The 26,332-nt window shown below is 40.6% G+C and overlaps 1 protein-coding gene and 1 long non-coding RNA gene across 3 annotated transcripts in view; one reads left to right on the top strand and one right to left on the bottom strand.

Moving 5' to 3' along the window:
* The window catches only part of LOC119652500 (neuropeptide SIFamide receptor-like), a 308,594-nt gene that overhangs the window by 116,731 nt on the left and 165,531 nt on the right, over positions 1-26,332 (bottom strand). Inside the window, exon 3 of the mRNA XM_038056687.1 lies at positions 5,591-5,690. Coding sequence (XP_037912615.1) covers positions 5,591-5,690 — 100 coding nt within the window. The remainder of the gene's footprint in view (positions 1-5,590; positions 5,691-26,332) is intronic.
* LOC119652505 lies at positions 129-2,166 on the top strand. 2 transcript variants are annotated; one of them, XR_005249551.1, is made up of 3 exons: positions 129-554; positions 605-736; positions 1,935-2,166. It is a non-coding gene; the product is annotated as an uncharacterized LOC119652505 (long non-coding RNA). The 2 variants fall into 2 exon arrangements; XR_005249550.1 differs by having other exon boundaries at positions 129-736.

The following is a 26,332-nucleotide window of genomic DNA, read 5'->3' as shown; positions in this document are numbered from 1 at the left end:
CCCTCTCAACTGTCTCCACCCAGTTTGTGTTTTTCCCAGACAACATCAAGATGAAATAAAAAATATAGTCATTGTGATAAGCACTAGAGCACTTCTTCCCTTAATTGAAATGAATGTGACACGATAAGTGCATGGAGGAGGAAGCATTGTTTTCAGGTCCAAAGAGCGTATCTTTCGGGGTCGAATACTTAACAAACCAACATTTCTGTGGGTGAAAGAACTTGTTCCCATATAAATATGTGCATATAACCTAAAATACTTGTTTCCGAATTTATATATTTTACTTTTGCGTGTGTCAAGTTCAAGAGCAATTTCATTAACATTAAAATCTACAAGAGATTTAATGACTTTATGCAATTTTTTATGTGGATCAAGGACCGGTTAGTTACGCAAGGTTGGTGAATACCATATGGAACCAAACATCTCCTACATATTGGATGCTGGTTAAATGCGAGACGTCATGAACCACACCCTTTGCATAATACAGAGTTGCAGAGATCTTAAGACCTTTTAAGTGTCGCCTGAAGTGAAAAATTAAGCAACAGTTGTAACGAGTAAATCTGAAGATTTTATCTTTCCCGCTTTATACTAGCTAAACATATAGATACGTCAGTTATTATTATGAATGGTGTTCGCTTGGATAAAGCCAATTCATGCAATCGTGTCATTGAATGGTGAAGATGTGAATTGAACAGGAAAACTCAACTTTGATATGCAGTTAGATTAAATGTATAAGGTGGGAGTTCATCTTATTGCTAATATCTCTAGATGCGAATTTAAAAATCTGATAAAAAGGCAATTTTCTTTAGTTTTAAATTCGGAAAATTTGAGAACACACCTAAAGATACGCATTTACTTCCATAGGAATTGGTTTTTTTGTTATTGAACCATAGAAAAAATAGTAAAGACATTCTGAAATTACTTAAAAACTATTTGTCTTCCAACACTCATCTTATCTGAATTCCACCTCAATAAATCAAAGAAATATGTACTTATGATTGCGTCGGCGAAGGTTAGGCAATACCTGAATCTGGCTAACAAGCGCATTCGTCTTATGTCTGACAAGATTTATGCTAAATCTCAGAGAAGACAAGAGTTTACGAACGAAAGTTCACGTATGAACTCTGTTTACCTTTATTGACAAGAGATACGTGCCTATAGATACAGCACTAAACACGCTTAGCTTGAAATTCGGGGCCATTTAATGAATTCGCTTGAACTTGGCTTAGCACCAAATTTAAACGAGTACTTGAGGAACTGAAAGAGAATCTAAGACATATTAAGATTTGTTCGTGGCATTGAATATGAATTTAATCACATCAAGGTTCTTAAGTTAGTGCAACTCGTTGCCTATTGGTAACCAAAATACATTGTTAGTAACATTTCTTCTAGAAAAACGAGACATCACGCATGGCGACCTGCAAGGAGAGCGGTCAATCATTTTAATTTACATATTATTTTGCAAGGTTTTTTCTGGAAAGATGGGTATAAAAAATGAACACGAAAGCAGCAAACATTGCTGAATCCTTGGGAAATAAAGTTCATCTTTGGGGTCCATATTTCACAGTTGCAGCTAGTGGTGACTGCAAACATTAACTTCTCGCTTTGTCAGTATTATGTTATTTATATGTGCTCAATTAAGAGTAAAAGTTGTAGAAAAATAAATCTGTACCTGCGAAAGTATTTATTTCAAAAGTGGGTTTGCTTTTTTTCGGTCCCTAATCCAACCCTTCGCTTTCAATCACTTAATGTCGACACTTAAATTCCAAAAGACTTTCTATAAGATTTCAAGTCTAACATTCGTAATAAATTCTTTGCCAACGACCTCATAAAAAGCCCCATTAATTGATATCATCATTTGGAATTTTCGATTTCAAAGAATATATTGACATTTATAAGCTGATTAGAATGACATTTTCATGTATTGATTTCAGAGTATGAATCTTGAAGAAATATCAGACGAAAGCACAAGAATTATAAAAAAAAAATATTAGGAACTCTGGAAAATACTTTTAGACAGCAGCACCGCAACTCCATTCAAGAAGAAAGTGCCGTTGGATTCATCGATATGATTCTCTTTGAGATTGATAAGGACTTAAGGTGTAATAATTTAACATAAAATCGTCGAATTTGTAGTAATAATAAGATTTATATGAAACTTTTCAATTTCGTGTCTTATATTATGCTTGGTATTGATACACACGTTTACACTTCTCGAATGAGCATAAGGGGTTTTTTATGGGGAGGGGAGAGGTCCGGAATAAAATCCAAGCCACTGACAGGTAAGTCAACTTATTAACGAAAATCCATCTGCTTACATCAAGGGAAACGAGAGAAGAAAGAAAAGGCTTTAAAAGAGATTAAAACAAGATGCGCAAATTATTATAGCAGCATGTGGACTCAATTATGCACAGGTTCAATGGAACGTTAAGGCATCGAAATTCAACGAAGTGAATTATCGGCAAGGTGCTGTGGTAAGAGGCAGCACGGAAAGAGCAAACGCCGACCCTGAATATCCGAAGTTCCACGATAAATCGAGAAAGCCGAGAAACTACTAGCAAGCAAATAAATTAAATATCTAAAATCGCTTCCTTTTAGTTCGGCAACTGCTTTTATGTTTTTTATTGCAGATGTGAATACTTTGGTCATTACTTGTCCGTAGTTCGAATCCCGTTGCCTTCCTTAGTGCCAGGGTTTAAATACTAGGACTAAGGACTTAAAATATTCTCAGCAGACGATGCTCTTGGTTTGAGATGACATCCGATGATATGGTGCAGACAGATATTGATGAAAACTTGGAGCTTTTGAGTAACAGTGAAGTTCACTTTCCATCAGCTACTCCCATATAGCAACACAAAAAGAACACTAGCACAGAACAGTCTGAACCTGATCTTGGTGTTAAGGTAGCTGCATTTCTAGATTTTAGACAAGGTAATGAAAACGGTTCTAGCACTGTTAATTCGTCGGACAACATCCAGTTCGGTGCCACCGTCGGCAGAAACCACACTTCCTAGATACACAAATTCGTCGACCCTTTCGATGCTCTGTCCATTTATGCATACAGGGAGAGTGCGATGACCCGTCAAACTGAGAACTTTTGTATTGTTGGTGTTTATCTTCAGTCCAACTCTACTTGCCTCTCTTTCCAAATCCAGAGTCATTTGGATAAAGTCCATGACCTGCTGAAAGAGCAAACAGATATCATCAGCGTAGTTGAGGTATGTGAGAAAATATGTCATCGATCATTGAATTCCTACACGTCCTCTGTACAAGGCATCACACCGATAACAAGAAGAAATAATATTGGTGACAAGATGCAACCCTTTAAAACTCGACTTTGGACCTCAAAATCCTCCAAGATTTTACCTCAGTGCAGTAGGAAACATTTTGCGCAAAAATCTAAACTCTGCGCACTGTTCCAAAATGATCCGTAGGGTGTTGATGTGGTCAATGCAGGAGGATCACGCGTGAAAGCCAAAAAGCAGTCTGCTCTCTGTCGATCAAGCTTTCGATATATTCGTCGATACGCCTAACGCTCATCTAACTCAGTATACCTCTCGTGCGATCAGCAAGATAGTTCCCTCACTGTCGAGCGACAGCTGATCCACGCATGCGGTCGAAATTGAACTTAGGGGGTCGCAGCTCCCCAACTCTATTAATAACGGCGGACGCAACACGCAATCAAACGCGAATGACCATCTGATGGTGACCAACTTCAAGGCCGATGTCAGCGCCGCTCTTGTTACCCACATCTAGGAGACAATTCCTAAATCTATCATAAAGTGGTCCATCTGATTGGTCGCACAGTGTCGATCAGTTGAAATCCAATTGACCTTGTAGCAGGCTCTGTGGTCGAACACTATGTCACCAATGATAAGGCGGTGGAAGTTGCAGAAATCCACAAACCTCTCACCATTATCGTCGCGACCAGCAAATCATGGTTGCCCATCACATGTACGAGCAAGCTGTTGTCAGACCCTACACTGGTATTCAGAACCATCACGACCATAACTAGGCGTTTGAAAGCCTCTTCTGAACTGCGTGAATTTGCTCGTAAAATGCATCCTTTTCCACTATATCAGCAGTATCTGCCGGTACATTGCCCTGTACAATTATAATAATAATAATAATAATCGTTGGCGCTACAATCCATGTTGGATCAGGGCCTTGAAGTGTGTTAGAGCACTTCATTCAAGACCGCTACGGTACACTAGGAGGCAATGTGGTCAGCATTGCGCTCGCCCGAGATTATTACCCTGATTTGACTCAGGTACTTATTCACAGCTGAGTCGACTGGTATCCGACGTCAAATCACGATACAAATTCCACTGCCACCAGTGAGATTTGAACCGCGACCTTCCGTACGACAGCCTTGCGCTCTAACCACTCAGCTAATGATCCTTAATTTGGACCGGAATTTTGCAGTGAGAAGTCTGTCTAAAATCATCTTCCAAGTGAAGAGAGCGCGCCTTGCAATAGTCGGTAGAACAACCTGACCGTGTCTGCTACCACTCGGTTTTCTCCAGAGTCACATCTTACTTCACTTAAACCCACATGTGCAGCTAATATCGTTGCAACTCCCGCTTCTCCGTCTTCAATAACTAAAGTTCAGAGCCGTGAGTTCAGTCCATATTCAAGACCATTTTGACGTTTTGGAAGCAACAAAGTTTCAAAATTTGCACGTTCCTAGCCCACACATTTCTACCCCTTTTATTTGCTTCTTACCACGAACAGGGAAGATTTTGAGTATATTCTAGAACTCCAATTTGCAAGGCTAAAGTCCGAGACCATTATTTAATTAAAAAACAATATTCATAACACTGGTTGATAAATTTGAACTTCATTTTTCGCAATTGAAAATGTCTTCTTTAGACCAATTAATTTTAGTGTTCTGATGGAAAAAACATTTTTTTTTCGCTCGTGCAGTTTTTTAAATACTAAATTTATTTTTTCTGGGGTGGGATTTCACTTGAAAAGGCCTAGAGGAGGGACAACTAGTCCAATTTTGGCATTTAGTATTTCATTCGAAAGAAAACTAAATTATTTTCCTTGCTGAGTGAGTTGTAACGATTTTCAGAGATAACTCCCATAAATTAATCAAAGTTTTATTACTATCTTGCAGCAGACACGGCGAGGGATCTTATTTTCGCGATATACTGGTATACCTGCCTACAAGTGTGTTTAGCGTCGCCCCCTTTCTATTCCTTTCACCATGAAATAGAATTCGATTTCAGCTTGCCATGGAATTTTCCTCTCTCGTCACTTGGAGACTTAAGAGTTTGAGGTAGTGGGACACCATTTCTTCTTCTGACTTAGTAATGGGAATAATGAATGAAATAACCGATAATTAGCGTACCCCTGTCTGTAATGCAATTTAAAGTAATGAAGTTTCACAATTAGTTACAAAAACAATCATTGAATGGTGGAAGTTTATTTTGTGTAAATATTAAAAAAACCGCCGATATTCAACTTTCTTGACATTAAATATCAAACTGGGTTACATTATCCTCCAGGAAGTTTTAATTTCAACATTTTCGCAAAGCAATATGTTTGTTTTTTGTGGTCATTTGCTTAACAAAAATCAACTCACCTGTCCAGCGAAACTGCAATCAGACTGTAGACAGAGGCAGCTACTGACACCCCTTGAATGTATGGCACAGTTTTACACATGAGCCAACCAAGCATCCACGCTGTAAAATGAAGAAAATATTATTGATCCAATGGTTCTAATGTTATATGTAATAGTAGAGTATACGTTTCCTATTCAAGCCTTTGGGGCGCAGTGGAATAAATCCCTATTCAGAAATCATTCAATCTAATTATGTTCTCCAGGTATACTCCCTAAGATACCGATAAACGCTACTAGTATCACCGTAGACGTAATGCGTTATTGCTAAAGAAGGAATACCCAGCCCAATTTCGACAATTAGCATTTCATTAGAAAGCAAACTAAATTAACTTTCAAACCATGTACTATTTATTAATTAGATCTGATAAAATTTGGCTGAGTTAAAGAGCACCAAAATTCAAATTTCATGCAAATCGGGCATTCGGAAATTTTTTTCGAACTAACCAATAAAAAAAATCTTTTATTTTTTGTACCAATAGTAGTATAGTATTTTTACTATTTTGAGCGCAGCCGGACTAAAATGACATGAAAAATAGCAAGTCTACCCCAGATTTAACACAGGGACTTATTTGCCCTTCTTGCTTGCTGTACACTTTCAAAAAGTTGTGTAAGCTCTTGAAGAATTTTTTTAGTGCTACTATATGGGGCCACCAGGGGCTTCACTTCAGTGGAAAACCTGCATCCGGTGTCTACGGCGCGGTCACCCAGGAAGGATAGTACAGCAGCTCCCTTAGTGAGAGGAACTAGAAACTTGACTACTGTCGGCCTAACTCTTCGAAGAAATGAGAGAGGAAGGCCCCGCAGAACGAAACTTCAGGCGCAAAGGAACTGCGACTACGGGCTTGCTTGTCAGGCGTATACCAGGGAAGCTGGCGATGTGGACGCAAATGATCTAATTCCGGTATGTGAAAATAGATCCATGCAGGCCGGACACGGCTGTGAACCTGGGAGGGCCTTCCAGCCGACGACGATGAAAGGCACTGCAAAAGAAGTTTTTTTGAGAATGAGGACGTGGGCGTTGCTACACCACTAAGTGTGGCAAAGACCAGCTGGTAACCCCGGTAAAATTAGGCTACACCTATGTCTATAAACATACGAGTTATTAAAATTAACCTGCAGCATGCCAAAGCATACTGACAATAAGGCTAGCAAGGTTGCAGCACTGTCCTTATATATTTCTAGTTCTGGAGTCATGGGTTCATTTTAATAAAATCTGTGGTATTCGATTAGTAAAGGGACTAGAATCTTCTTCGATGAAAGAACTTCGAGACCAGGTGTTGGGTTCTGATCAAAAATTTTTAGAGGAAACTATGCTAAGACATTTCTGTCCCCATGACATTGTTGATCTTGCAATACCAGGTTACTTACCCTAAGATTCTTTGCGACCCCCGCCGACGCAAGAACTAAGGGTTTTGGTAGTGTAACTCTTAATATTTTGTGATGCGAATGCTCATCATATTTGTCGGGGAAATAGGAAATGTAATCCTAGAGGAGAGAAGCTGTTTGATTTTGTCACTTCAGCTGTTCTGATGACCGCGTTGGTGGGGCTAACAAGAAGTGAAGTAATTGACCTAACAGTCTGCACGTTGTTAGAGTCGATTAAAAACTGGTGAGAGCTAGATGAAGTCTCACTTTCAGATCACCGCTACTTAGAATTTAGTCTGCATATTGCAGGCGAACAGTCTGTAATACAAAGACGGAATCTCAAGAACACGGATTGGACAAAGTTCAATGAACTTTTTGGCGGCGGAGTGGAGCCCCTAGGCGGCCTATGGACTCCTTTGGCGATGGAAGATCAATTGGAAATTCTGAATCCCACACTTGTTGGGTGTTTTGAGGAAGCTTGCTAATTCCCCAAGACCAAAGCCGTAAAATAGTTCCATGGTGGAACCGAGAACTGCAAAGACTTAGGAAACCAACCAGACGGCTTCTAAATCGTGCTTGCAAAAGCAATAAGAATAAACACCTGTTACACTTTCGAAACCCATAGCGTAAATATAAGAGACTTGTAAAACGTTCGAAACGAGACTCCTTTAGAGTATACTATAAGGAACTGGAAGATGAAAGGAAGACTTCCAGGCTGTGCAGAGTCCTTAATAAGGATGAATCGGCAAAGGTGGACTCTCTCAGAAAAACGGGTACTACTTTTACGAATTCCAGAGTTCAGTTTATACTGTACTGTACAGAGCATCGGAAGAGTTATTGGAAGATCTGAATGCAGTTTTCGCAATGCCTTCTAATTCTCGGATCCCCGTAGTTTGGTAGAAGATATGAAGTTATCTTGAAACGAAGAGAAAACTAGGATGAAAAAACGAGAAGGATAAACTGACGTCTTCTACACCAAAGGCTCAAAAACAGAACAGGGTTCTGGAACAAAAGTCTACCTCTCGAATAAAAATGAGAATTGGGCTTCTCCCTTGAGATAATATTCAATGGTCTTTCAGCTTGAAGTATATGCAATCCCAAAGCGGGCAACCTGGGTGATTTACGAGCGGTTGACGGCGAGATGCGTCGTAATCTGTAGCGGCAGTCAAGCTGCATTGAAAGCGTTGAATAGTCGTTTGATGAATCGATTGAAACTATTTCTAGATTTAATACGGTGGAACTACTCACAGTACCCGGTCATTGTGGTGTAGAGAGAAATGAAATCTCGAATAATTTAGTAAAAGAGGGTTCAGTTTCTCCCATACTCGGAACCAGCAATTGGGAAGTCAGTATTGGCTGGTATCAAAAACGGGGAAGAAGCTTTCCATAATGACAAGTGGCTGAGCCTTAATGCTGCTTAACACACCAAACTTTTCCTGTCAGCACCAAACAACTATACGGCAAAGTTTCTCTTGTCGAATTCTCCAAGAGAATTGAGAATGTCCATTCTGTAATGAGGAAGCGGAATCCACGAAACATTTTCTATGTGAGACGCATCAGACATCTGATTTTGTGCTACGACTGAAGCGGGCAGTATTACATCCACTAACGGATATCCTACGATGGATAAACGATTCCGGGGTATTCCGTTAGACGGGGAATCGAGTACAATGGGCCACTAAGGTCTAAGTTCTGAGTGTCTCTGCCCACCTCAAACAGACACACAGATACAGTATATAGTTTGAAAGATAATTTAATTTTCTTCCTAATAAAATGCTAATTGTTGAAATTGGATCTTGTATTCGGCCAATGTAAACCAGTGTACGAAGAGTAATGTCAACTAATTAGATAAACAGTTTCCATTATTAAGTTGAAAATTATTACTTAAGCTGCTAACTTAGTCTTACAGATCTCTACTGGAGTTGTTTTTTTTACGGCTGTCTTTTTGACATACTGGCTGATGAAGTCGTCTTCAGCAGAACATGAAAGCGAAATCTGCATCTCGACTCAACTTAAAGTTTTTTATTTGCTTTTTTTGTTTATTTTTTTAAATGAATTCATAACATGTCAATAATATTGTGTCAAAATTTCAATTCGATCGGAGTAAAATTGACGAAGCTATGAGTATTTGAACGTTCATTCCTCCAAGCCGAGTTCTTTAATGTGCAAAACTTAACAAACAACGAAACAAAAACAAATCTACTGTACCAATCTTGCACAGTACGTCTTTACCAGATATCCCTAGAAGCTTTTTTGTTGTTTCTTTTTAAATATTTATTAAATTTAAATTTGTTTAAATTAGCCGATTTTTCAGCAAAATCGAGTTTTTGGCTTCCAAGAGCTACGAAAAATTGGAAAACCCACAAAAAAATCCCAACCGAAAAATTTGAAAAATCAACAATCAAATCAACAAATCAAGAGGCTGCCACTATATGATGCCTAGGGTCCGAAATACCCTCCAGACTGATATCTGTTCAAATAAAGTTAATAATAATATATTGCATATGCATATTGCAATAATTTTTAGTAATTGGCTCCAAAAGCCCAAAAGTTCATCCTGGAATCACGAAATTTTGCAGCAATGCACGCTATAACACAGAACATAACGCCACCAGTTTGGTGAAAATTGCACTATCACTAACAAAGTTATAATAGATCAAATTTGCCGCTTCTGTGCAAATTCAAGACTTTGAATGTGAGTATCATGCGAAAGTGGATATTCTCACATAATTCTACATTATATTACGTACTAGTTACTAATGGGACACTCAAAGGTTCTTATAAAAAAATACACAAAATCTTTCATACCTGAAGCGTCCAGCTTGCGTTTTCCCGACTTGTTTCCATTGCTTTCAGAAAAATAATTTATAGAAACTATCATATGTGGAATTACGGCCCTTAATCAGAATTTTAATTTACTTCATAGTTCCGCTGAAAAAAAGGTTTTAAATACGTTTATTTATTAGGCCGCTATAGTGGCCTAACCCCTTAAAGACAGTTCAAGATCTTTCAGCTGGCAATCTGCCTCATCCCTCTAAATCCCCGCTCTAAAAATCCGCTGGATTTAAATCTGCCCAAGGTGGAGTAAATAGACTAATTCGGTCTAAATTATATGAAAAAGAGAGGTAGCATACGCAACTCGTTTTCGGTTTAGGGTAAATTGAAAATATACATCAACAGCCCTTGCATTAACAGGGAATAAACCTTTTCGAAGTTCTCTATCTCTTATCCGCATGTGAAGCCGAAATCTTAAAAGCCAAAATAAATCGTCGGAATTTGTAATCCTTAGTAATCCCTTCAACAAAAAAGTAAAGAAATATACACGCTCCACTTTCATAATGGTGTTGTTTTCAATGAGACCGGATACGCTCTAGATAAATTTCCGTATAAATGATCATTGAACTCATGGAACGCTGAAAACACTGCCGACGAGCCTTACAGCACAAGATAAATTTATACGCACTTCTAGCCTAGTCCTCACTTCAATTTCCAGCTTAAGCATAAAGGATGATGTGGTTTTGTCCTTCTAGCATTTTCTAGTTAAAATGTAATCATCTTAACGGCATGGCATGTGGAAATCAAAGAAAGCCTCGGATATACAGATTTTTATAGGAAATTACCATCATTACTTTCGAGGCTCATTTCTATTTTGTACATAGACAGCTCCATAGGCGAGTATACGTATACCTAGACTAATTCTGATGGATTTTTTTAAGCTCTCTTGTGCGTGGGAAAACCGAGAAATTGTGTTATCCATTCAAGTGATTATTTCCTTTTATGTTCAATTTAATTTTACAATAATAGCAGAGTCATTTGCGTTGAGAACGAGAGTCAGGGAGTTTGAGTTCCTTGCGTTGGAAGATACAGGGAAACAATCGAAATCATCAAATGAAATTTTTGTGCAATTTGGCAGAGTTGTAACAAAATTTAAAAGCGAGAATAAGGAAATGAAGTTATGCTGGGGGAAATGTTTGTACTGTTTGTTGGATTAATTTCGAATGTGGTGTAACACATAAGTATGTAAGGATAATAATAGTTAATGATCTGCGGCATAATATGGTCCTTTGTGTGCAAAGGAGAAGAAAAGCCAGACAATCTTTGTATGTGTAGACCTTTGGCAACCAATGTCGACACCAACATCGACTTCGTAAAGTACTCAACCTTTCATTTGATCCTCCGTCCCGATGGGGACCCCCCCCCCCCCTTGGAACATGTGACTATATAACTCCTTGCATGAAATGGGATTCACAGGTCCCACCTTTTTACCAAATTTCGTAACAATAGGAGTAACCGAGTGTAGCAGACAGACAGACGAACGGAGCGCCACACAGACAGACAGACAGTAAACTGATTTTAATAAGGTTTTGTTTTACATAAGGCCTAAAACGGAAGGTGCAATTGGTTCGGCTGGAGAATCTTCCAAAACAGAAAACGTCGTCGATGAAAAGCAGTATAGCCGCAATTTTCTAACTTTCAAAAATAATGCGGGAAGCACACATCGACCCTATATAAAGTTTTGTTTCTTATGCCACCCTCTAAACCCACCTCAAAATTCATGTGAATAGATTTTGATCGAAAGAATTCCGAGGTCGCATCCGATATTCAGCTTCAGTGACTGGACTAAAAACCTTATTATAATCGGTTAACTGTCTGTCTGCCTGTTTCACTCACTTTTTCGCAAAACGGCTATACCGATTCAAGTGAAATTTAGACAAACAGGAACCATGAAATATCACGCATACAATGAGTAACATCAATTTACATCGAGCTTAAAGGGAAGGCCCCTATACATGCAATGTCTCTGTGCAGGAAATTATCTAACCCAAAAATCACAGACCGATGTACTGCTAATTTCTCCTATCTAGGGTCGAAAATCACAATCGATAACAGCTACGATGATGAAATCCGCGCACGGTTGTTGGCAGAAAACAGAGCCAATTTCAGCTTACAAAAGCTGTTCCGCTCGAAACACGTCACCATAGGGTCAAAGTTCTTACTGTACAAGACAATGATCTTGCCAGTCCTCATGTATTCCTCGGAGACTTGGGTTCTTAGCAAGAAAAATTGCGAATTCTTGGCCACGTTCGAGAGAAGAATCCTCCAAAGAATTTTTGGCCCCCTACATCAGGATGGACGATTCCACAGCCTACATAACAACGAAATCTATGAGCGATACCATGACCGTCAAGTTGTGGATAAAATCCGGCTCAATAGGTTACGGTGGGCGGGTCACTTAATCCGTATGAATAAGTATGAACGAGCCCGGAAAGTCCATAAGAGTAATATCTGTGGTAAAAAAAGAAGACGAGGCAGACCCTGCCTGAGATGGAGCAATGGCGTAGGTCAGGACGCTAGATAGATTTTAAAGATATCGAATTGGTGGACCTCCGCGCAAAACCGGAATGTCTGGAGAGACCGGATATCGGTTGTTGCGCCGTTGATAATGATGATGTGCTTATAAGAAATTTAGTTCCCAAAATATACTCCATTCCGGTATCTGCTCAAAAAAAGTTAATTATATACGAGTATACTTACAACTTTTTGAAATTGATCAGTAAACGTACCTTAAGTGCCTTCCATGAGTACCATGAGTAGCAGCATGGGAAATAGTATCACACATAATACTGGGAAGGCTCGTGGAAATTCGGCTGTTAGTATCAAAATGATAGCAGTTAAGCCATGGAAATAAGATATTGGCGTCATAATTAACGAGAATAATTGACATACCATTGAAATTCTAAGGTCTTATATAGGATGAAACTACTTTTCCCCAATGCTTTTACTGTTTTGTATGCGAAAAAGGGATGTAATTTCGTTTTTTCAGAATATGGACATGGGGGCTATCAAATGAAGGGGCTTAATTAGTATGATCTCATTTCTGATATTGAGTGAAACGCATGAGAGTAACGAATCAAAATGTATGCTCTGAAAACTGAAATAGGCTATTTATCATACGTACATATATGTACGCTTTTGTTCACGGAGTAAAGCCGGAATATTGGAATCCATTCGATCAATTTAGATGGGCACATATATGTATATGTATGTATGAATCAATACGCTGGCAATATACGAAGAAATATACTAAATTTCTATCTTTGTACGAATAAAACAAGTTGGAATACCATAAGCTTGTGCTTCGGGTATAAAGGTTTTGCTTCATCTTATGGGAAAAACTTTCTACGGACATTTTTCCATTCGTATACAGCTAAACACCCAAAATATTCCTTCATATATACGTACATACTACCTCATTCGCAGATATTATGCTCACCCTAAGCAAATAAACACTCCCTATTACTGAAATAAATTAGTCACTACCCCAAAGCTTCATTAGCATATACATATAAATATTATATATACATACATCTGTCTCGACAGACCTCCTTTTGGTGTCAAGCGTTGAGTTACGCTGTACAACTCGGGTGCGGTATTCCTCAGATGTGGTAGAGCCTTTAAATAGGCCTCACTTCCCCAGTAGGAAAGTATACTGGTAGCAAATCTTTCGATGGTCCTTGAAAGACGTTAACGCTCGACTTCTCATCCACGATACCGAACAACTGAAGAGATGGAAAGAACACTTCATCATGGTTTTTAACCGTATCACATCCGGTAAAGTTCCGTCTCTTGCGGATGAAATAGCTACCGTAACACCGTAACAAGCGGATACGGACTGATCCTCCAAGCAGAAGCGAAGTCATTTCGGCCATCAGTGGACTCAAAAGAAGTAAAGCCGCTGAGCTTGACGCTCTCGCAGTAAAGTTATTTATCGATGCACCTGCAATTACTGCTGATCTGCTGCTTCCACTTGTACAGAAATCTTGGGAATCCGAGACCCTTCCCAGAGAGTAGAAGAAGAGGATGATTGTCAACATCCCGAAGAAGGGGATCCGTTTTGAGTCTGACAGTGGGAGACACAAAGATAATACAAAAATTAAAATAATCCTGGAGCGCATCAAAGAACATCTCAAATACTTGATCGACAAAGAGCAGACTGCTCTTTGGTTTCCGCTCCGGATCCTCCTGCACTGAGCACATCAACACCCTTTTAGAATAGTGCGCAGAGTTTAAATCTTCGCTATACTTGCTATTCATCAATTTCGAGAGTGCTTTCGATATCGTGAATAGGGATGTACTCTACGTAGGAGGAGCACTCTAGAGAAACTACTAGCTACTATGATTGTGACATATGATAGCGCAAAATGTCACATGCTGCACCGAGGCAAAATCTTGGCTGTTTTTCAGGTCCAAAGCGGAGTTCACCAGGGTTGCATCCAGTCACCGATATTATGCCTTCTTGTTATCGTTGGCGTTCTTCATGCTATCTTGTACGGAGATCGTGAAGGAATTCAATGGACGATGACATTTTTCATCAACCGTTTGCTTGCTCTCTCACCGAGTCATGGACCTTGGCCTTGGTTCTGTATTTGCAAAGAGAGGCAAGTAGAGTTGGATAGAAGGTAAACACCAACGAAACCGAAATTTCTCAGTCTGACGTGTCATCGTACTCCCCCTATCTGTATTAATGGCTAGAGCATCGAAAACGTCGATTAATTTATAAATCTAGGAGGCGTGATCTCTGCCGACGGCGGCACCGTGGATGTCACCCAACGAATTAACAACGCTAGATCCGCTTTCACTACCCTGTCTAAAATCTGAAAATCTAGACTCCGCTGAAGTTTTCAATAAACATCCATAGATAGCGAAGTTTTATTTTCAAATTTATTTTGTGATATGTACGTATGATGTAATTTGTCAACTAAGGTTGGAATAATTGCTAGATTGGTTAACAAATCAGAATACTCAACTCGTACAAACGAATAACCCACCATGACAGTACAATTAAAAATTTCGTAACAACAGAATCGCAATTTCGCCAAGTTTCTACCTGCCAAATCCTAAAACCGGACACCAATTATTTTCAAACTGTTGCAAAAACTATAAAACACAGTAAAGAAAGTCATCTGCCACCATTACTTCCAACATATCTTATTTCAACAAAAAGCAAAGTGTTGTTAATGTTCGATTCGAATTTCTGTTCTCTATCTTACGTTGATACAACATATGTATTTCCAAAAATACAAATTTTCTTCTTCTAGCAAGTAATTGGATTTTGGATCAGTTTCAGTTCAAAATTTCTGGTTAGAGGATGCTATGAAGTATATATGTCATGACTCCAACCATGATCCTTATTCTGCTTCTCATTATTTGTTCCCTTTTTGATCACCTACAATAACGATTGATCCTTTTTTTCAGGTGGCACAAACAAATTCATGAAATAACGTCAGATCATAAATTCATTCAAATTTAAAAAGATAATCGTTATTTGAAGAAGGATGATTGCACCTAATATGAGCGCAGATTTAGGAAAAGCCCCAAATCACGAGTACCTGAGTAAATCAGGGTAATAACCAATACAGTGCACAGTGTATTGTTGTCCTGTAGTGTAGCGTTAAGGTCTTAAAAGAGGTATTCTAACGCATTTCAAGGCCCTGGTCCAATTGAATTATCGCGCCAACAATTATTATTATCGTAGATCTCATTCTTCGACTAAAAAATAATACTTTGAAGATCATACTGCGGCTCACCTCAAGTATAAAAGGTTTTGTATATTCCTCATGGAATCATATATAAGTGTTCCGGTTGTTCGTAGCTAGTAATGAATATGCTTTGAACAGGTCCCACTATCCAATTTATGGTGATTCGTATTCGATGTTCTGAGTTGCAATAAATTTACATAAAGAAGACAATTGTGATCTACCACAACTTTGTTAATAAAAGTAGGATTTTCATTAAACTAGGTATTATCATGCTTGATATTATAACCTGTATTACCGCAGTCATTTTTCTAAATGAGGATGGGGTCGGGAAGGAAGCGATAACTTTCTGGCACTGCCTTGAATACTCACGCTAAAACTATTCATCTTCATCAACGGCGCAAGGACCTTCCTTAATAAGGAACTCTAAGCAACACGATTTTGCGCCGAGCTCCACCAATTCGATGTCCCTAAAAGCTGTCTGGTGTCCTGACCTACGCCATCGCTCCATCTTAGGCCTCGTCTTCTTTTCCTACCATTGATATTGCCCTTATAGACTTGCCGGGCGGGATCCTCCTCATCCATACAGATTAAGTGACCCGCCCACCGTAACATATTGAGCCGGATTTCATTCACAACCGGACGGTCATGTTATCTCTCATAGATTTCGTCGTTATATATGCTACGAAATCGTCCATCCTCATGTAGACGGCCAAAATTCTTCGGAGGATTCTTCAATCGAACGCGGCCAAGAGTTCGCAATTTTCTTGATAAAAACCCAAGTTTCCAGGGAATATATGAGAACTGCCAAGATCATTGTCTTATATAGTAAAAACTTTGACCCCTTGGTGAGACGTTTCGAGCGGAAGAGTTTTCGTAAGCTAAAATAGGCTCTGTTGGCTAGCAACAACCATGCGCGAATTTCATCATCGTAGCTGTTATCGATTGTGATTTTCTACCCTAGATAGGAGAAATTATCAGCGGTCTCAAAGTTGTAGTCTTTCTCTATCTTTATTCTTCCCGTTTGACCAGTGCGGATTGATGTTGTTGGTTGGTTGGTTTTTGGTGCTGACATTGCCACCATATACTTTGTCTTGCCTTCATTGATGTGCAGCCCAAGATCTCGCTCCAGTCGCCGCCTGCTCGATCTGGATGAAAGTATTTTGTACTTTTCGGGTGGTTCTCCCCATGATGTCGATATCGCCAGCATATGCCAGTAATTGGGTGGACTTAAAGAGGGTCGTACCTCTTGTATTTACCTCAGCATCATGCGTCACTTTCTCGAGGGCCAGGTTACCGAGGACGCATAATAGGGCACCCCTTGTCGAAGACCGTTGTTGAGGTCGAATGGTCTTAAAACTGATCCTGCTCCTTTTATCCGGCCTCGCACATTGGGATACCGAATTCTCTCATGGCCATGTATAGTTTTACCCTGGCTGTGCTATCATAGTCGGCTTTAAAGTTGCTGAATAGATGGCGCAACCGATGTCCATATTCCAACAGTTTTTCCATCGCTTGCCGCATAGAGAAAATCTTATCTCTTGCTGATTTGCCTGGAGTGAAGTCTCTATGAGGCTATCCGGCCTAGCAAGATAACGGAGATTATCTTATAGATGGTACTGAGCAACGTGATACCTCTATAATTGCAGCACTGTGTGATATCTCCCTTTTTATGTTTGAGGCAGATAATGCCTCTTTGCCAGTCGTCAGACATTGATTCGCTGTCCCACAACTTGAGCACAAGTTGATGAACCACTTGGTATAATTGGTCGCCTCCATTTTTAACCAATTCGGCTGTAATTCCATCGGCTCCTGGCGACTTATGATTTTTAAGCCGATGAATTGCACGAACTGTTTCTTCTATACTGGGTGGTAGCAGTATTTGCCCGTCGTCTTCAGTTGGCGGGACCTCCAACTCGTCAATGTTCTGATTTTCCAATAGTTCCTCAAAGTACTCAACCCATCGCTCCAATATGCCCATTCTGTCGGAAATCAAATTTCCCTCTTTGTCTCGGCAGGATGAACATCGAGGTGTATAACGCTTCATTCTGCTGACTTGTTGGTAAAACTTCTGCGCCTGGTGCGTTTGCTCCCTGTACTTTTCTAGTTCACAGACCTGTTGGTTCCCCCAGGCTTTCTTTTTCCGTCTGCGAAGTCGCTTCACGCCGGAGTTCGTAATAAATCTCCGCGCGTGCCCGCGTTCTTTGAGAATGCAGCATCACTCGGTATGCGGTATTCTTCCGTTCCGTTGCTAGCTTACATTCATTGTCAAACCAGCCGTTATGACTCTTTTTGCGGCTGGGGCCAAGTATTTATGATAACGTTCTCCAGATGATTGTGAAGATCATTTGTTGATGTTTCATCTCCAGGATCTCTGTTGACTGCGGTTATTGCGGCATCCATTTCACTCTTATAGGTGTTGCGGAGGGCTTTGTTGTGGATGGCTTGAGTGTTAACTGTCAACTGATTGACAGAGGGGATTCTGGGTGGTGTTGTAATTCGAGCTCGGAGCTCCATGCCAACAAGATAGTGATGCGAGTCTATATTGGCTCCCCTATATGTTCTGACATTCATCAAGGCTGAGAGGTGGTGGTGTTTGATCAACACGTGGTCAATTTGGTTGAAAGTGGTCGCGTCTGGAGAGGCCCATGTATGTTTGTGGACTACTTTCTATGCAAACCATTTACTTCCAACAACCATTTCGTATGACACTGCTAATTGAATAATCCGCAGTCCGTTATCATTTGTATTTTGGTGTAAGCTATGGGAGCCCACCTATCGCCTGAATACGGGCTCCTTCCCTAATTGACTGTTAAAATCCCCAAGTATGATTTTGATATCATATCTGGGGTAGGCTTCGTTCTACTGCTTCGTAGAAAGTATCCTTCTCCGACCAGGCAGTTTTCTCTGTAGGGATGTGAACTTTAATGAGGCTTATATTTCTAAATTTGCCTCACAAAGGCAGAGTGCATACCTGTTCGGTTATGTTTTCAAATCCAATAACAGCAGGTTTCATTTTTTGGATGACTAAATTATATAATATATGGTGTAGCGGGTCTTCTCCAGGAAAGCGGTCCCTGTCCAACGTATCTCCTGTAACGCTGTTGCATCAGCCCTATATTGGGAAAGGGTATCGGCTAGCTGCTCAGCAGCTGAATCTCTGTACGGGGAGCGAACGTTCCATGAGAAAATGCACAAGTTGTTATTCCTTTGTCGTTGCCGGGTACGTCGTTGTGTTATCCGTCCAGTCCGAGGCTCCTGTTGTGGCTTCGCAACAAGCTGTTTTCCGTGTAGGGTTGTCAGCCCTACCCAACCTGAAAGATCAGCCGTGGAGGTGGAGATAGGGTTTCGTAGTAGAGCTGTTTGTGTTGGTTCAGCAGGCGTCTCCCAGGTTTTATGTTCCATCGTGGGTACCAATCCACGTTTCGCCCTGGGACCTATGCTACCCTTTGACCTTTGATGCTAAAACTATTGGCCCTATTGGACCTATTGGCATTGGAAAGTATTAGTTGAAATCTTTCATTTGATACCCAACATTACTATATTCGGTGGAAATGTACCTTAAGCCATGGAAATAAGATATTGGCGTCATAATTAACGAGAATAATTGACATACCATTGAAATTCTAAGGTCTTATATAGGATGAAACTACTTTTCCCCAATGCTTTTACTGTTTTGTATGCGAAAAAGGGATGTAATTTCGTTTTTTCAGAATATGGACGTGGGGGCTATCAAATGAAGGGGCTTAATTAGTATGATCTCATTACTGATATTGAGTGAAACGCATGGGAGTAACGAATCAAAATGTATGCTCTGAAAACTGAAATAGGCTATTTATCATACGTACATATATGTACGCTTTTGTTCCGTGTAGGGTTGTCAGCCCTACCCAACCTGGAAAATCAGCCGTGGAGGTGGAGATAGGGTTTCGTAGTAGAGCTGTTTGTGTTGGTTCAGCAGGCGTCTCCCAGGTTTTATGTTCCATCGTGGGTACCAATCCACGTTTCGCCCTGGGACCTATGCTACCCTTTGACCATTGATGCTAAAACTATTGACCCTATTGGACCTATTGGCATTGGAAAGTATTAGTTGAAACTTTTCATTTGATACCCAATATTACTATATTCGGTGGAAATCAATGTTGCACCCTCATTTTGAACGTATGAGAATCCCCTCCTAATCCCCCCCCCCCCTTCCCAAATTCCTTAAACCCGTAGAATTACGTTACTCATTGCAGGCATGGGCAGAAAAGTGCATGCGACAGACCAGTAGACAAACAGACAATGAACCGATTTTAATAAGGTATGTAAGTAGTAGTCGCGAGACATTTCTATCAACATCAACATGGTCCTTTCAGAAAAATTACGATAAATGTGATGTTTAATAATGAATGAATACTTGAGATTAAATAATAGATATAACTCCTCTTTCTGCATACACCTATTAATGCATTATGTCCCAAATTGATACTACGGTGTTAAACACGGACACATCCTTTTCAGTGATCATCACGTCAGCGAAGTGTAATTATTTATAAGGTTCTCAGAGTGTTGCAGTAGGGAAGTTTTACGATTTGCACCATCAAGAGTCCGCACTTTATGTTTCATCCAAACAAACACTCTAATGATTTTAGATGCAATATACAGCAAGACACTCAAGTCACTCTGAATCCATCCTGGCAGAGCGTGCCACCCACCACTGCGGAAAGTTTCCTCCCTAATCCTTCCTTACGTGAGACATAAAACAATCTTTTCGGTACTCCTCGATATTGTACGAGTAATACAACAGATTGCGCCACGTCAAGTTCAAAGCATTCCGTTACAACTCCTGGTGCTCATACTTCACTCTTGATGCTGGGCATCATTTGGCTGTGCAGCAATTATCTATAGAATTTCACTGGCAGCAACAATGGTTTTCGAATTTGCTACATTGCATCATTCACAGAAGACAAAGTGTGTTTTAGAACGGGTCCTGCCTTAATATCTGAGCCTCGCTTTATGTTGATAGTTTCCCAAGTTGGTTCGTTAATATAAATCTGGGTAACAAGGCTTAATTTTTATAGCGAATCTTTTGGAAAGTTACACGGCATCTGAGTAAAATTCATGCCTTTCTAGGCAGGTGAAGAGAGAAATTCACCTTCCAAAATGCCAGCAAAGTTTGCTTTTGTGGATGAGGCAACATCAAAACAATTGGGTTGATTGCGAAATTCGAATCTAGTTCCAGGGAGCAAGAAGCCAGTCATTATATGTCTATGTACTTATATAGTCCCCTTTCAAATGCACAATTTTTTATGGTCTAAGACAGAAGATTCTAATGAAACCATCCCAAAAATCGTACCCAAAAACATTTTAGAAATTCTTAATGAAATGTTCTGAGGAATGCCTTACCCTAACATAAAAAGGATTGTAACATTCCCCCTTACTTTATTACCTTATTCTCATGTTTATTTCTTCCTTACACTTGCCATTACGCTAATCTAAATTGTTAACATCATCAAATTAGACCGCCCAAATTCAAGGCCAGTAAAATAAAGATTAATTACGATACCCGCACTGAAAACATGACTGTGGCTAACAAGGGAGGTGTTTTGAATTTGTAAAACACTGTTTTATGTAAAATGGATTATAATTACGCTTAACACTTAAGAGTTAGCCTGGAAGGAAAGAATGGTTTGAAAGAGGACATAAGGTATACGTAATATTTACTCAATTACTGTGGAAAGAAATATTGCTTTTTGGGGATAAATGAATGGAATTTTTGTAAAAAGTTGAGTATTTCCCTAAAAAAATTGAGAAAATATTGCAGTAATTTATTTTAGAAAAGGTAGAGTGATCATTATCACGATGAAGGTTTGAAGTCATTCCATTCCAAAGGTATCAACGGATTGAAGTGTTGTGATTGCTGCAAGATAGTGTTGTAAGTACTGCAAGGTGTCTTCTCAACAGGAAACCAATTCTCTCTGCTCAAGTACTATGACTCCATAATTTCACTCTTCCTTAGCATTGCACTCATCTATGTATGTAAGTGAGGAAAATGCGAGAGTTTTGTGAATTACTCACTGAGGAACGGCATCTGTCAGTTACATAGGTATAAGATGCACGACCAAAAATGAGGAGAAGGGGAAATTGAAGGGCCAGTACGGAAAATCGATACGAGTCCTCTGACTTATTGAGTAGGCTGGGCTCCCATAATAGACAGCACAACTTCGAAATTGTTAATCATGGGGGTTCGACCCATAGACGCGACGATGACCAGGAGCATAACTTCGCCTGCTGCAGGTGTTTCATCGAAACCTACTCAAGTTCGCGTTGGCAGGCATGAAATGGACTGACAAAATAAACTCCTTTATCATCTGCTCCTGCTACGAAATATCACCGCCAGCAGAAGAGTAAAGAAGTGAGGGCAAGTCCAGAGGGTTTACTTTAACAATATCATTGCTAGTGAGATACCAGGAGTTGAGGCACACTAAAGCTGGAACTTTCTGTCGTACGTAGTTGGTGCAGACGGTACGGCGAAAATCACTTCAGACGTGTTTAGAAGAACTGGGGCAGACCTGATCTGTAGCGGGTGCATAATTTTGGGTACAAAAAGTTTACCAATATACACAGTCGGTTATTGGCATAAGCATAAATCAGATCATTAGTCGACCGGAGGAACTCGAACCCAAGCAAATCAAAGAATTCCCTGCAGTTGCCATATAGATTATTCCATTTTTTGTTGAAAGCGTCCCGCACACCTGGCTAATCGATGTCCTACATCTGTATCGCAATGATCTCAAGCTAATAGAATGTTTGGAGGCAGTAATATCAGTGCATTCATCTAAGGGTACCAACACCTGAAAGCCCATCCGTATATTTCAAGAAAACTCATTGAGTTCTCTTCGATTTGCATGACACTGTACCCTTTTCATGAATACTGAATGATGCTAGAGTACATAGTTTCGTAATAAAATATGGCCTAAGTGCGTGTTATTATATAACATCAAGTTATATGCCGGTACTCATAACCACCTTATAAGGGTGTTGCAAATAGTAGATCTGTTCAGCCGTGATATTCGCATGGAATCTATTTTAGGCAACTGTCAAATGCACGACATCCTCAAAGATCACCACGAACTACATGCCGGACATAGAATTGGCGACCTCCACATCCAAGCTATAATGAGGCAGACAAGTAACTAGGAATTCTCACAGGATCTATCCTCGAGTTGCTGATTTGAAGGACACTAGTGTGCAGTGCTGGGAAAAATAAAATCAGCGCACTGAATGTTTTCGCTATCCCTTGACTAACTTATGCATTCGGAATGTTGCCACAGACAAAAACCAATCCAGAAAACATATAGTGGTAAATATGAACTACTCTGCCCAAATTTCGAAAATGGGGTTTTCATATTTGATTTCCATTCACCCCTTAGTGGGGTATAGCACATCAACTCCAACTACGCGCCATCGTTCGCGGTTGCCTGAAATACTGATCAGCACCTCCCACCACTCCCCGAAACACTCGCACTCATCCTCTGCTGTTCTGCACCAAGTGCCCTTGGGGCTACTCGTCGACCGTCTTGGGAGAGTGGATTCCACCGAATGACGTACGAGCACTAGGCCAGCGTAATCCGATGATATGACGCAGAGAGGTATTGACGGAAGCTTGAGCTTTGGAGCAATAGTGGGGTCCACTTTCCACGTGCCACGCCTATATAGTAACACAAAAAGAACACTAGCACATAACAGTCTCAACTTGATCTTGTTGTTGAGGTAACTGCATTTTCTGAAAACTGACTGACTGAAAACCTTTCTTTTGTTGGTTTTTATCTTCAGTCCAACTCTACTTGCCTTTCTTTTCAAATTGAGAGCCTTCTGCCAAAGTTCATGACCGGGAAGAGAGTCAACTGATGTCTTCAGCGTGGTCGAGTTGAAAGATGTCATCGTCGATTGAATTCTTCCACATCCTCCGGAGAAGGCGGCAATAAGAACGTCGCAATCTGCGGCATCTTCCGCTTCCCTGACCAGTGTAATAGCAAATTCTCTCTTGTCATGGCGTACACTACGCTGAACTTCTCGGGATTTCGTTCGGTATCGGACTTCCTACGTATCACGCCCGTGATCACTCGTAATATTCAGTAGAGCCTGCAATCCCTTCCGTTCGTCGATCCACTTTCACGATTCCGCAGTCAGAAAGATCATATGACGCGATTTGGGGCGTGGCCGACGTAGTCGTGGAAAGGGTATATTTGATGAAAACTCATCAATATTCTCAGGTGGGTTACTCAATAAATCTTTGGTTCGATTAGCAAGATAGCTCTTCTACTGTCGAGTGACACCTGGGCCATACAAGCAGTCGATTTTGAACTTAGGACATCGCAGCACCCCAGCCTTGCGAAAGGTGGCGGACGCAACACGCAAGCGAACGTAAGTGACAATTAGATGGAAAACCCTTTCGAGTCCGATGTCAGCGCCTCCATTATATTTGAAGTCTACATTGGTGCGTAACATTATACAAGTGTGATGCTCCTTACCTCAAACCGAAATATTGCAGTTATGGTAGAATTCCGTTTGAAACCGCAAGAGGAAGAAGAGAATGTCCTGCCTATATCGCTGGAATTCCTGCCCAAGTTGAAGAAATCGAGTCTTCTGAGGACCCTCCGTTTCGTTGTTGAGGAGTGTGCGCACATTCCAGAAATCAATCATACTGGGTTCAGTCTCTATCCAAGGTTATCGATATTCGGTACAATAAGGTCTCAAAATTTACAGGTTGCTAATTCACAAGTTGCTATCCTTTTTGATTACCTCTTACGATAAGCAGGGAAAGCTTTTAGTGTGTTGTTAAGCCTCAACTCACAGGTTGAATGCGTTACTCAAATTCTACCGTTTAAACGATGAAAGTCTCTCGCGACATCGGAGGCAGAGGTCCGCTTAGCATTGTAGCAAAACATCACCGCCAAGTCGATTCGGTACGCGCTTATTTTTATAGCAACGTGCGGGTGAGTTGCTTCCATGCGGCTGTTTGTGAGGTAAATTGCAAACAAATTTCACTTATCTAGAAGGATCGATCTTTCAATTCTGTGAGTGTAGTTAAAGTCGAAAGTAATGCACGGTAAACACGTAAATTGTTCCTGGCATCCATTTGTCAAGCTGTTATCGAGATGTACGTTGGAAGCTCTTTATTGAGTTGGAGGGATTTATGTGTGCTCAGGAAGGTGTGATCGACACCCGGGTTTATCAAATGTTTATACTGAAAGAGCGTTTGAAGTTCATAATAAAAGAGCGGATGGAAAACGCCCAGTGCTGAGTGCATGGTTTGGCTTTAGAGAAGTTCAGCTATCTGATTTCTGTTATGGCGCCGTAGCAACAAACGAATAGGCATAATGCTATATGTGAAGTGATTCACCAAAACCTTGCTTTGAAGCATGGGCTGATCAAGAGCACATATCCCATTTATCGATACGAACCGCAGGCAGCACTTGATAGTTCCTCTTACAACAAATATTGAGGCCAGAAAGTTTTAAATGGTCGGCAAATACTACACAACAAACCTTACATGCTGGTTATTGACAACACCCGTTGCTCCGAAAAGAAGAAAGCTCAGGACATACCTGAGCCTTTAGCATCAAAGCCAACCAAGTGGGGAATGTAGAAAACCAGCCCGCACGAATGCTAAACCCGTGCGCAAGAGAGCGGAAATCCCGAGGAGGTGAGTGGTGAAGGCAGGAGCCTTCGAAATGCGGTAAAGAGCAATCGACGGGTCGTATTGCCGAAAGTATTTTGGGAACAAACACTCACTTCGTCATGCAGATGTGTAAAGAACTCTTCTTCACTGGTATACGCTTTCGACCGGGTTTTGTACTGGTAGATTGTGAGACGGTGGACACAGGGGACTCGCTTAGGTCTGTAGTCCCTAAACTACTAGGATGGAAGGGATCGTAACTGTCGATATGTGCTGACCACAATATACCAGAGGCACACATGGTGGTGGTATACCTTCCTAAATCCACAACGATTGAGACGGAGAAGCTTTTACGCCGTCTCATCACTCAAAACATGCACACAGCTATGGAAAGTTTATAGAAGCAAGGAGGAAATCAAAAGCAAACTCATCACCACCGACGGATCCCTGAAGGCAACTAAACGCTCAGGTGGAAAGCCTATTGAGCTTCCCTGAGGCCATAGGGATTGAAAAGGCAGGACCGAGCAGAGAAGTACTTACCACAGAAGAGGAGAAACTGGATGACCTTGTCCTATACCTTCTGGGGCTTAAGCCGAACAGTGAAAAGCTTGTGAGATACCAAGAGCTTCCATTATTTGCGATATGAAAGCTCTACCTCTTGGCTGTGATGCTAATGCCCACCATGAGGCCTGGGGAAACAGCGACATTAATTGAAGAGCTGAGTACCTTCTGGAACTCATTCTCAGTAATAAGTTAGAAATCCATAATCTAGGGAACACTTCAACATTCGTGACCAACGCTAGGAAAGAGGTACTAGGCATAACTCTAGGGAATACCTAGTATCGGATGAGCTCAATATATTGGACTCAAAAGTTAATAGAGTAATAAGAAATTCCAGGAGAACAGACTAAGACTCCTACACAAGACACCTGAGTAACAACATGGGTCATCTACAGGTGAACGGTGACATCAGGAATGAAAAAAAGTCAGAAATAGTGGCGAAAGGCCTTAACAAAGTCATCATTGACACATATGAGGCCAACTGTCGGCCAAGACAGTTAAGTCATCAAGACATGTGCTCTTGTGGAACAGGAACGTAGCCAAAATGAGAAAGAAGGTGAGGAAACTCTTCAACTG

This window comes from Hermetia illucens, chromosome 3 (genome assembly GCF_905115235.1).
Source record: "Hermetia illucens chromosome 3, iHerIll2.2.curated.20191125, whole genome shotgun sequence".
NCBI lineage: Eukaryota > Metazoa > Arthropoda > Insecta > Diptera > Stratiomyidae > Hermetia > Hermetia illucens.
The sequence above is the reverse complement of the archived record's forward strand: the minus strand, read 5'-3'. Positions and strand labels throughout refer to the sequence as shown.